The 11940-nt window shown below is 43.0% G+C and overlaps 2 protein-coding genes across 6 annotated transcripts; both read right to left on the bottom strand.

Annotated features, from left to right (window-relative positions):
• Window positions 1-985: 985 nt before the first annotated feature.
• Window positions 986-7587, bottom strand: LOC124702357. Of its 5 annotated transcripts, XM_047234499.1 has the most exons (8): window positions 7472-7521; window positions 7283-7346; window positions 4171-4373; window positions 3295-3872; window positions 2628-3166; window positions 2350-2532; window positions 1959-2157; window positions 986-1829 (listed from the first exon to the last, which is right to left on the bottom strand). In XM_047234499.1, exons 3-8 carry the CDS (start codon window positions 4194-4196, stop codon window positions 1138-1140), a joined length of 2217 nt encoding a protein of 738 aa, XP_047090455.1. In that variant the 5' UTR covers window positions 4197-4373; window positions 7283-7346; window positions 7472-7521; the 3' UTR covers window positions 986-1137. The 5 variants fall into 5 exon arrangements, with proteins under 5 accessions (XP_047090455.1, XP_047090451.1, XP_047090452.1 ...); XM_047234495.1 differs by lacking the exon at window positions 4171-4373 and having other exon boundaries at window positions 3295-3875; window positions 7472-7587; XM_047234496.1 differs by lacking the exon at window positions 4171-4373 and having other exon boundaries at window positions 7472-7587.
• On the bottom strand, window positions 7514-9460 carry LOC124702358 (pentatricopeptide repeat-containing protein At1g08070, chloroplastic-like). Its single transcript, XM_047234500.1, has one exon. The coding sequence runs from the start codon at window positions 9458-9460 to the stop codon at window positions 7514-7516; it is 1947 nt and encodes a 648-aa protein (XP_047090456.1).
• Window positions 9461-11940: the final 2480 nt, after the last annotated feature.

Genomic DNA, 11940 nt, shown 5'->3' with positions numbered 1-11940 from the left:
TACAAAAAATGAACAAAAAATATCTACACATTGTACTATTATAAAAGTTATATTGATTTGTGAAGTTTGTGGTTGATAAGTTGTGTTGTTTAAGAGAAACAAAAAAATGGTATAAAATTTATCAAAAAAAATATTACTCAAATATATTTGCTACCACTTGTTATTTCTGTGTAGGCCACATACTATAAAAAAATTCTTGGAATATTTTTGTGTGACACAGTATAATCTTGCACTACACTCATCATTTTCTATGGATTTTTTTTGTTGTGATTCACTAAGAAAAAAAAATGAAAGTTAGTGGGGGTGTAGTTTTTCTATAAAAAAATGGAGGTTCTACCCCAGCCCTGCATCAAAATGATGTACACATCTTTCTTTTATTAAAATAGTGTGGGTGTAGGTGTCATGGGGTTCAGCCACAATTTTCTATTGGGTGACCGAGCGTGAAGAAAAAGGATCTTATTAGTCCAAGACAGAGAGAGATTGTGCGTGACAATATGGAGAAAATGCTGGCACGAAATAACAGAGTAGAGCAACAAAACATCCCTCATATTAGGGGTGTGGGCAAATATCATACGCCTTTTGGAGCACTGAGGATGGAAACAAACAAATATTGTCGGAAGAAAAAATAAATGAAAACACAACGTGTTTTTCACAACCCGCTTTATCAACAATGCATAATTTCATCGAGCATTGGAAACATAGGTAAACAAGGTAGACGTTTTCCTTTACTGGGTTGAATGTAGTGCCTGATTTACCGTAACGCACGGGTACTTAGCGCAACCTGTTTTGTCAAAATCTCAGTGCATAATTTCATCAAGCATTGGAAACATAGGTAAACAGGGTGGACATTTTTGCTTACTGGGTTGAATGTAGTGCCTGATTTACCATCGTAACGCATGGGTACTTAGCTAGTTTTTTTACATATATGACAGGAGTATCCAGTAAACAAATCATTAAAGGAAAACATGGTAAATCAACCTTATGATGAAAATGAATCTGGCAAACTTTATTTCAGCGAGATGAGACGTGTACAATGCAAATTTTCAGCAGCCCGAACAAAAATTCCAACTGGTAAGAAACAAAAATAACCCCGAAGGGGCATTGGAAAATCTAGCCATTCCGGCACAACGGCGAAAATCAACAGACCCTTTTCGGAGTGCAGATCTGACCGGTCATGTGCCAACTTTCACCTCCATCATGATGCGCGTACGGACATGACGGGGTGTAATTGTCCTCCATGACCAGGAGGTTCCATTGCGCATGCGGGTCATCAGTCGAGAACACTGTCCAGGCGGGAGTGGAATTCTCGTATTTGCTGTGTGTGACACGGGCAAAATTCTCCACATCCTGGTTCTTCTCCATGTCATCTGGGTCGATGTCAACGGTGAATATGTCACCATAGGGCCTCACAGAGTTGAAGAAGATCGGCAGTGATATCGGGTCAGCGGACACTGCGGCAAGGTCTGCCGTCACGGCGATGCTTCGACCATCTGGACTGAAGACCGGGTGGTTCACGTGACCAGAGAGGTCGTAACCACTCCTGAGCACCCTCACCACCGAGCGGTCGCTTGCATTCATTAGGTAAACAGCAAAGTAACCCGGGTCCAGGCCACGGTCGCGCTCCGGCGCGTCTGCGGGCCTGTCGCGGTTTGATGAGAACACGATCCAATCTTTGTTCGGAGACCATTGACAGTGTGTGTCAGTCCAATCACCTTCTGTCAGCCGTTCCGCTTCACCTGCGTCCTCTCCAACTTCTGCGTCCATTATGTATAAACTCTTGTACTTCTTGTCTCCTCCATGCTTCGTTGATCGGAAAACAAGTTTTGTCCCTGCATATATATACATAGATATCATCGTCGCCACTAGGGGTATACAAATAAAAAATGATGTTATTTGTGATGAATGTAATTGAGGACTCATGAAGTCACTGAAGCAATAATGCAGTGGTATTTTCTTACCTTCTGGATTGGTGGATGGGAACGCATTGTTGAATTTCCCCTTTGTGAGCAGCCGCCGCTCTCGTGCACCACTCGATACATGGGGGATGGCGTAGATCTCCAACGTTTCGTTGGGTTTGAAAGACGGTCCCATACACACATACAATATGTCCTTCTTTTGGTTCCAAACTGGTGAGAAGATGCCATTGGGGCCATCTGTCTATATATGCAGATACAAATAATCAGCATCCATAGTCGATAAATATTGGCTAGTCATAAATCATTCCACCACAATTTGCAAGCTCGCAACATCATCAACAATTATTTGTTTATTATTTTATCTATTTACCGCGCTAAAAATATCATCTATTTTGTCGAACCAGAGAAGTACAGACCATGAGTGGTGTATTACCTCAAAGACAACACGCATTCCATCGCTATCGGCCAACCACACGGATTTGAACTCGTTATCAACAAATGCAAGCTTAGAGCCATCTTTGGAAAAGGCTGGGAACGCACCCGCAACCCTAAACAGTCCAACATCTTCGTGTGGGGACAGCAGCTTGTTGAACTGTCTCGGGACATCATCTCCATGCTGCAGACACAAAATAGTATATACAGCTTTGATGTAATGTTTTGTGCAGGACTTCACTAAACAAGCAAACTATTGCACCTAGCCACGTATATTACCTGGAGATGGTCGCTTTGGCAACGATGGTAGCCAATGTACTTGCCACTGTCCATCACAAAGGGGTTGTAATGGTCGCCTTTTGGCTTGGTGTACTGAGTGATTTGCAGTGATTTTTCTGGGGAACTCATATCAAAAACCTCGATGTGACGATACTGTGCTTCAACACGAACGTCAAAGAACACAGATTTCTGGCGGATAGTTGCCACAGCCACTCTTGTTTCATCAATGGCTGCTGGAGTCATAGCATCGAATGCTTCCGGGGTCACACGGATGGTCTCGCCGGTGCTCAAGTCATACCGAAACACACCCCAGTTCTCCCCTGTCAATCTGTGGAAGAATATTACTGTCTCGCTTCCCCATGTTGGCCAGCCACCATTCTCGATCACCCGCTCGCGATCCAGAGATGGGGTCTCTATGCTCATCAAGTAAATGCTGGTCGGCAAGTCCTTAATTTCCCCATCCCATTTCTTTCCTTGGTAAGAAGCCACTGCTACCCTCTTCCCAGATGGTGACACAGAGGGACTTAAATCAAACGTCCCTGTTTATGTAGAATTGAACAGATCAAATATTAAAGCAGAAATGAAGCACATTTAGTCCATGCATCTCTACACAAGTAGAAGTAGATCAAATAGCAAAAGGTTTGGAAAGAAAATTTAACAACCGAACCTGGTGGAGTGAGGCGCTCAGTTTCGCCTGTCCCAAGATTAGTTTTATAGACGACGTTCCAGGGGCTATGGCGTTCTTGCACGGGCTCCTTGGTGGACACATAGACAAGGTAATGGTCAGAAGTTTGACCGTCCAACTCGTAGCCACCGGCAATGCAGCCACTGTCCTCCAGACGGGCACCAGCGAACAACTCAGTGCCATAGATGTCAGCCAAGGTGAAGACCTTGACTTCGCCGTCATCATTAGAGCGCAGGGCTATCTGGAGTGTTTCAAGGTTGTGTTGCCTTTCGGAGACAAAGATCAAGCCGGTGAGACGGCCCGAATCGATGTCAGCTTCTATCGCGGCTTGTGGTGCCAACTCCAGGCGCTTGACAATCGTCTTGAGAGCTTCTGGTGGAACAGTTTGGCCGTTGTAGTTGTACGACAAGCCGTCCGTCAAGTGCAGCTCGTCCAGCTTTGATGACGCTGGAACTGGACAGCAGAATATGTCCAGAGGCACTGGCGGCCTGTAGCTCGTGAAGAAGGCGATGCTTCCTCTACTCTCACCCATTCTAACAGATGTGTTGTGTTTGGTGCAACTGCTGATTATCAAATGTAAGCAACCGAGATGGGACTATGGAATAGCATGATGAAAGGTACTTATAAAGTGCGGAGCATAGTGGTGCATATTTCTGTTATAGTAATGCGACTCCACAACACTACGAATAGCCTCTTTTAACTATGCATAATTGTCCAGTTGCATTAACAGTCAGCGCTTTTAAGTTTTAAGTGCAGACAACAAGAACTTAAAGGATGCAATTTGATATATTTTAATACATATATTGGATGTATGAAAAAATCGCAGATGCAGTTGTGCATATATTTTTTAGGACGAACCTTGCATCCAGGTCAATATTCTGCATTTGCTTTTGTCTAAATGTACTGATGGTGGTAGGCTTCGATCTGGCAGCATTCTGCTGACACCCTTTCACGTTGCAACTTGCTTAACTTCTATACGATAAATAACAAAGGTAGTCTTTGATGCCACTACCAGCATATTCGTGTATGGCTCACATAAATTGAGCTGTTTTGTCTTCTATCTGCAAGTTGGAGATCTTTTTATACACAGTAAGCTAGGAGGACTCAAATGAATATATCACCCAACTGGTGAGTTCCCTGCAACTTCTGGATCTGCATTTAGCAGAGTTGACAATGCACCATCTTGTAATAATTAGGTTAGGCAGTGGCACATACTTATTAGTATTTTGTCCCATGGGTAGATCTGTCATCATTATGTTATTTCTCTTGCTCAAGCAATGATCATCATCACATATTTTCTTCAATCAATAAGATTAGTTTCTTTCCCTTTAGCCACTAGTCTTTCCGTTTAGCATATATTGACCTTAATTTGCTAAGACTTTAACAAGGTAAACCGAAATTATGCTCAACTGTGTTAATCATTTCATCTTTTATCTTCTCATCTGGTTAAGTGCTCGGTATTTTCGAGTCACATAGAAGGAGCCGACAGTGGTATCCAGCAGTACTTCCAACTAGTTTTAAAACTAACCAGTCAACTAGTCATATACCTTGTCCTTTAACTAATTTAGCAAAGCCCATTGCGAGAGTAGATCTCAAAATGCACATGGGTCTAGCACCCACGACAGGAATATGAGATTTTTGTAAAGTCTATACATGTGAACTGTCTTCTCAAATTTGTTCTATAAGTCAATAAGACTAATTATTCTCCTTTTAGGATAGACAGACCTCAATTAGTTGGGAGCCTAGGACTTGACCGAAGTAAAGAGAAATCATTCTCAACTGTGATGATTTCTTCGTATTCTCTTTTATCTAATAAAAAGGGGAGTGTTCAATATTTCAATATTTCTAATAAAAATCAGATCAGTCGGACATATAGTGAGGTCCTTCCATCTTATCATAATTTTAGCAGGTCTGTTGTGAGTCTGTCGGATCAACTCACACGGGGCTCATGTTAGCGTTTGCAGCAAGCCGAGTATTATTGTTCTGATTTCAATACATGCAAATTATCTTCTTGCTGAACTTATTTGGAATTGTGTCAATAGCACTACTCCCAATATCCCTTGAGTTCTTTAACTAATTTAGCAAGCCCATTTCGAGAGTAGATCTCAAAATTCACATGGGTCCATGTTAGCACCCGCAACAAGAATGTGAGATTTTGTAAAGTCAATACCTGCCAGTTGTCTTCTCACGTTTGTTCTATCAGTCAATAAGCCTATTTGTTTCCCTTTAGCATATAATGACCTCAATTAGCTAGGAGCCTAGGACTTAATCAAAGTAAAGAGAATTCATTCTCGACTGTGTTGATTGCTTCGTATTCTCTTCTATCTGATGAAAAGGGGGGTGTTCCATGTTTCTAGTCACACGCAAGTGACTATTTTTTAGCTATGAGACCTATGCGCTAGCCAACTGCGCCACCACCCCATTGTCGTTCAAGGAACTGACAGCTGGTGTCCAGCTATACCTCTCATTAGTTTAAAATGAGACCATTCAATCATATACTGATATCTCTCCATCTTATCATAATTTAGCAGGTCTGCTGTGACTCTGTCAGATCAACTCCCAAGGGTTCATGTTAGCATTTGCAGCAAGCAGGGTAAGATTGTTCTCATGTCAGTGCAAGCAAACTTTCTTCTTGCTAAACTTATTTGAGTTGTGTCAATATTAAATTACTACTCCTTCTATTTCAAAATATGCTGCATATTAGTTTTGGCCTAAGTCAAACATGTTTATAGGAAAAAGCATCAACATTTACAATACCAAATAAATATAATATGAAAATATATTCCATGATTGGTACTGTAGATGTTGCAGATTTGTCTAAATACGGATATATTTAGATGCATTTTAGTGTCTGGATACATCCATATTTAGACAAATCTGCGACATCTATTTCCGGACGGATGGAGTATTATAGATGTTGATATTTTTTCTATGCACTTGGTCAAAGTTTGACTTGACACAGAACTAAAATACACCATATTTTGACATGGAGGGACCGAGGGAGTACATGCAGTTCAAAAATACTTTCCGCTATCACATGCATACACTTAAATTTGTTCAACTTATAAAAAATACAATTTATAAGTGTCTTGGCAAGTAGATTTCGTATTAGTTAATGCAGGTGTATGAAATTACTAAAGCACGGCAATAACTTGCATGTCAAAACTCAATGAACCAATTATACACTGGCAGATCTCACACTCGGCAACAATAAATTTCATTTGAACCAGACAGTTGTGACAAACTGAAAGGTTGACCCAGTATTACTTAGTAACCAAATATACCAGATTTTGCAGCCATAGTCTTTATTTGAACCAGATTTAATATTTCTCCCCCAAACCTAACAGCATGGATCACATCATCCTGATAGGTAGTAGTAAGGTAGGCCCATGATATCAGCACAGAGACAAATCTTAAAACAGATTCAAACCAGGATTATAGTTGCAAATTTGGTGCAACGGGCAAGGCAGTAGAGAAGAAATTCGATTCAACCTGTCAGTTTGTCACAACTATATAGATCAAAGCCCATTTTACTCTATTATATCATGCATACCCAGTACTTTATACTATGCCTCTCATCCTAATCAATCATTTCTTTGTATCAAATGGAATTTTATTTTTGTAAAATAGATATGATATTTCTAGTATCTCATCACATTTGATGGCGAAGAGAACATATTTCTCCATAAATATGCATCTCAAAAAGGAATTCGCCTACATATAGCCTTTTAATTAAAAGGAAACCCACTTTCTGAGTCGTGATCCCTGCTATATCCTTTTATTATTCTAACCCTGGTTTACCATATTACTACTAATATTTAAGAAAATTCTCGGTCTGCACCTGGTTTAGAACTAGTTGAATACAAAAGGAAGGAAAACCATGACTATATGTTATGTTGTTCCCTATTCAATATGCCAGACGAATGAATTTTCACGGAAAGAAACAAGAAAAAAGGAAATTATGGCTGACCTCTGGTAAATGTTCAAAAGATGAATAATTTGGTTGCTAATGCCAGGTAGATCTTTGTTTGTATCTGAAAGCTTCCACAGAGGAAATATTAAGTGAATACACAAGCTAATCAAAAGATGTTCGAGCACAAGCCACAGATAAGTAGGGATGCATTAATGACCTTGTGAGACCTTAACTTGGACCACTCACCTCTAGGCATTGTGCTTCTAGGTGCCATCACCTGCTAGAATTTCATGAAGAATGTGACAATTCAAGCACAGTGTGCCCTGAAACTTTTATGACATTGCGTTGCTTCATGGAACCCCTTAGATCATTTACAGATTGCCACATCCCCTCTTTAGCATATATGTTAGACAGCATAGCATGAAACCCGTCATGGTGAGGATCCATATCAACAAGCTTCCTCCCCACCCTTTCCCCAACCTCATTATCACCATGCTTCCAGCAGGCACCAAGCAATGCACCCCATGCTGGAGCATCAGGTGACAAGGGCATGCTCTCAATCATATCCTCAGCCTCTTTAACATATCCAGCACGTCCAAGAAGATCAACCATGCATCCGTAATGTCTAATGTTCGGCGTGATTTGGTACTTGTGCCGCATCAACTTGAAGAAGTGACGGCCCTCCTCAACTATGCCAGCATTTCGGCAAGCACTCAAAACTCCAGTGAAAGTTATCTCATTCGGGATAGCAGTGCCAGATGCCTCCATCTCTGAAAACATGTCAAGGGCTTTTGTCACAAGGCCGTTCATGGCCAGTCCGACAATGACAGCATTCCAGCAAGGCGTTCCTTTTTCTTCCATTAGGTTGAAGACTTCCAATGCAGCTTCCAAGCATCCACACTTCATGTACATGTCAATGAGGCTAGTCCCAAGTACAAGAGTGATGTGATAGTTGTTTTGCCTTATGTACTCGTGCACTGACCTTCCTTTCTCCAAAGCGGACAGATTAGTGCATGCAGATATAACACTGACAACAGTAACCTCATCTGGCCTGATTCCCTGGGATCGCATGCTATCGAAAACAGAGAGCGCATCTGAGGATTGGTTATTCTGCACACAGCCAGATATCAACGTGCTCCAAGAAACATTGTCCTTGCGAGGCATTGCACTGAACAATGCCATTGCATCTTTGACATGACCATTCTTTAGATAGCCAGCCATCATCGAGTTCCAGGAAAACATGTCCAAGCACTTGCTACTGTCAAACAATCTCCGCGCCGCAGCGACATCCAGGCAACATGAATACATATGGATCAGCACATTCTGAACATTCACCAGCGAACACAGGCCAGCTCTGATAATCAGTCCATGGCATAGTTCCCCATTCTGAATTATCTCCGACTGAGCGCAAGCGGCCACCACACTGACCATCAGCGCCTCATCCAGAGGCCACGGCTCTCGACGCATACACGAGAACACGTGCAAGGCCTCTGCAAACATGTTGTTCCTCTCAAAGCAAGAAACCATGGCCGTCCACGCGAAGATATCCCTGCAGTCGGCCTCGTCAAACACTCTCCACGCCTCATCCACCATACCCCTCTTCCCAAACAACGACACCATCGAGCTCACCGCCGTAGCATTCCGCGCCGGCATCCGCGCAAACACACCAAGTGCCTGGTCGACATCCCTGGCATGCACGTACGCAGCCAGGATCGTGTTCCACGAAACAGCGTCCCACGTGGGCCCTGCGTCAAACACCCTGCGCGCGTCCCAGAGACAGCCGCAAGCAGAGTACATGTGCATCAGGGCGTTCCTGACGTACAAGTTGTCGCCGAACCCGTGCCTGATGGCGTGGGAGTGCACCTGCCGGCCTTCGGCCGCGTCCCTCCTTGCGGCGCAGGCCGCGGCGAGGGTGGGGTGGGTGTAGGCGTCGGGGGGCGCTGGCAGGGAGGCGTAGAGTGGCAGGCAGAGGTGCGGCATCCCGGCGAGCAGGGCGGCCTTGAGGAGGGTGTTGCAGGAGAAGGCGTTGGGGTGGTGGACGAGCTGGAGGAGGCGGAAGGAGTGGTGGAGCGGGAGCGGGAGGAAGCGGGTGGCGGAGGTGAAGAGGAGGAGGCGGCTGGCGGCGAAGGCGTCGGCGAGGAGGCCGGAGGCGATGAACTGGGCGTGGATCTGAAGCAGCTGCCGCGCGGAGCAGCACCTCGCGAGGTGCGCGTCCAGGAGGGACACCGTGAGCATGGCCGGCGCCGCGGCGGCGACGGCGAAAGCAGAGCGACGAGCTGCAGCTTCCAACTTCGAACCGATGAATTGGTGGGAGTTCTTGGCAACAAGGCTGAAATCTTGCCACGTCAGCCTACCCCGGCGGCTGGATGTGTTTGCTCGGCCCAGGTAGGATCCTGATGTAATTTTCAGCCTATCTTTGTCTTCTGTAATATTTCAGTTTGTTCGATTTAACACTTTTGTTTGATTTATTTATAGTAAAAAAGGTGTTTTTATTGATTAATAAGCTGGAGACACAGGCCGGGACATAAGGTCCGACGGTTCGTTCCCGCGTGGGAAATTGATCGTCTCCATTACTGCACACGGAAACAGAGAGAAGCAGAACGATGGTCGACCGTAATTTGCATCGACGCCGGCGCCATGACCGGCGCCTTTTCACCTCCCTCTCCCCTATATATATGCCTTGTTCTTCATCATATCTCCATAGCCACCAAAACTGCACCATTAGCCCCGGCCGGCCCTCATGGAATCCGAAATGGTCAAGCTCGTGCGCGCCCTCGACTTCCCTCGTTCTGAAATCTACTACGATGTCATGGAGAAGATGAATTTCAAGATCACGTATACCCTCCGTGCGAAGAGGGTGGAGAGGTGGATCTGCGCCGTTAGGAGAGATTTCCTCGACGCCGCGGAAATCAAGGTTAGTTTTACATGGCTTAAAATTTAGAGATATCATGCATAAAGCATCCAAAATTGCAATGACATTTTTTCCCGTGTTTGAAGGTCGTGGGCTTGGACTGCGAGTTCACCAACCCTCGCAAGGGTAACCAACGCGTCGCCGTCCTGCAACTCTCCGTCACGCAACACACTCTGGTGTTCCATATTATGCATGCCGATGAAGTGCCACAAATGCTCATCGATTTCCTTGCGGACAAGAACATCAAATTTTGTGACGCGGCAATCCACAATGATGTGAATATGTTGCAGACCCACAGAATTAGTATTCCGTCTATGATCAACCTCCAGCAGATCCTCCAGAACCCCGTTCCAAGAAAGCAGACTCCGAGTTTGATTGATTTGGCAAATTATTATATTGGGAGGATCTCGAGCAGAAGAATAAGTTTAATTATAAGAATAACAAGCCGTCGAAGACCGCCAAGGAATTATAAGAAGAGGCACTGATTTTTGGACGGGGCGATTTTCCCTTGAGCCATAAGCAACTGCAGTATACCGCCTCGGCTTCGAGCTGGGTAGGAGGCATTTTTGGGCACTTGGCTACAATAGTCATATGGATCGCCTCGAACTTAATATTTATCAGTAGATGCATGTTGGTGTGGTATGTGGTATCGTGTGTGCCTTCTATGTATGAACGTATGAATCCTCACGATTAATATATATTAAATATTTCTATTATATTGTTTGATATTCAAATTCCTCATACTTTTCTAATAGTTATGCATATGTTATTTGTCCACTTACGGTTTAAAGATTGAAAGATGTTAATTATTTGGCAATATTAATAAAGAAATAAAAATAAAATTATTCGATAATCAAATTCCCCACACTTTTCTAATAGTTATGCATATGTTATTTGTCCACTTGCGATTTACAGATTGAAAGATATTAATTATTTGGTAATATTATATGAATAATGCAAATATTATTTGATAATAATATGAATAAAGGAATAAAAATAAAATTATTCGATATTCAAATTCCTCACACTTTTCTAATGGTTATGCATATGTTATTTGTTCACTTGCGGTTCAAAGATTGAAAGATATTAATTATTTGGCAATATTATATGAATAATGCAAATATTATTTGATAATAATATTAATAAAGGAATAAAAATAAAATTATTCGATATTTAAATTCCTCACACTTTTCTAATAGTTATGCATATGTTATTTGTCCACTTGCGATTTAAAGATTGAAAGATATTCAAATTTCTCACATTGGAATGCTATATTATTATCGTATGGTAGTATTGACAACAAGGTACAACCAACTTTGTGGGAGCACGGCAGGAAAGAACTGAGAAGTTAAGCGTACAGAGGGTGGAGTAGTGTGAGGTGACCGACCGGTAAGTGACCAATTCTAGAATTTGAGTATAGATTATGTGTAGTTAGTGTTAACAATGGTCCAAGTGAGAGAATAAAGAAAAAACAAAAAATGAGAATGAAAATGAAAATAGATAAATGAAAAAAGGAAAAAAACCTTTTGTCCCGGTTTTAGTTACGAGCCGGGACATAAGGTCCTCCAGCCCAAACACCTGAATCGCGGCCACGTGGTGGCTTTTATGTCCCGGCTGGCAACCGGGCCGGGACAAAAGCCTGGGCCTTTTGTCCCGCCTCCCATGTCCCGGGTGGCCGGCCGGGACAAAAGGCTCTAATAGCCCGTAACAACAGGCCATTTTTCTACTAGTGATGGGCCTTTTTCTACTAGTGATGGGCTGCGCAACGTTAGTTGTATATATTTTATTAGATTATTATTGTACT

The sequence above is a fragment of the Lolium rigidum genome, chromosome 3 (genome assembly GCF_022539505.1).
Source record: "Lolium rigidum isolate FL_2022 chromosome 3, APGP_CSIRO_Lrig_0.1, whole genome shotgun sequence".
Taxonomy (NCBI): domain Eukaryota; kingdom Viridiplantae; phylum Streptophyta; class Magnoliopsida; order Poales; family Poaceae; genus Lolium; species Lolium rigidum.
The sequence above is the reverse complement of the archived record's forward strand: the minus strand, read 5'-3'. Positions and strand labels throughout refer to the sequence as shown.

Coding starts and splice junctions, on each gene's coding strand:
- LOC124702357 (XM_047234495.1), bottom strand. CDS start 7,499: ATGGCACCTAGAAGCACAATGCCTAGAG. Junction 7,347..7,471: donor TAGAAGCACAATGCCTAGAG/GTGAGTGGTCCA, acceptor GGAAGCTTTCAG/ATACAAACAAAGATCTACCT. Junction 3,876..7,282: donor CTTTTGAACATTTACCAGAG/GTCAGCCATAAT, acceptor TTTGATAATCAG/CAGTTGCACCAAACACAACA.
- LOC124702358 (XM_047234500.1), bottom strand. CDS start 9,460: ATGCTCACGGTGTCCCTCCTGGACGCGCACCTCGCGAGGTGCTGCTCC.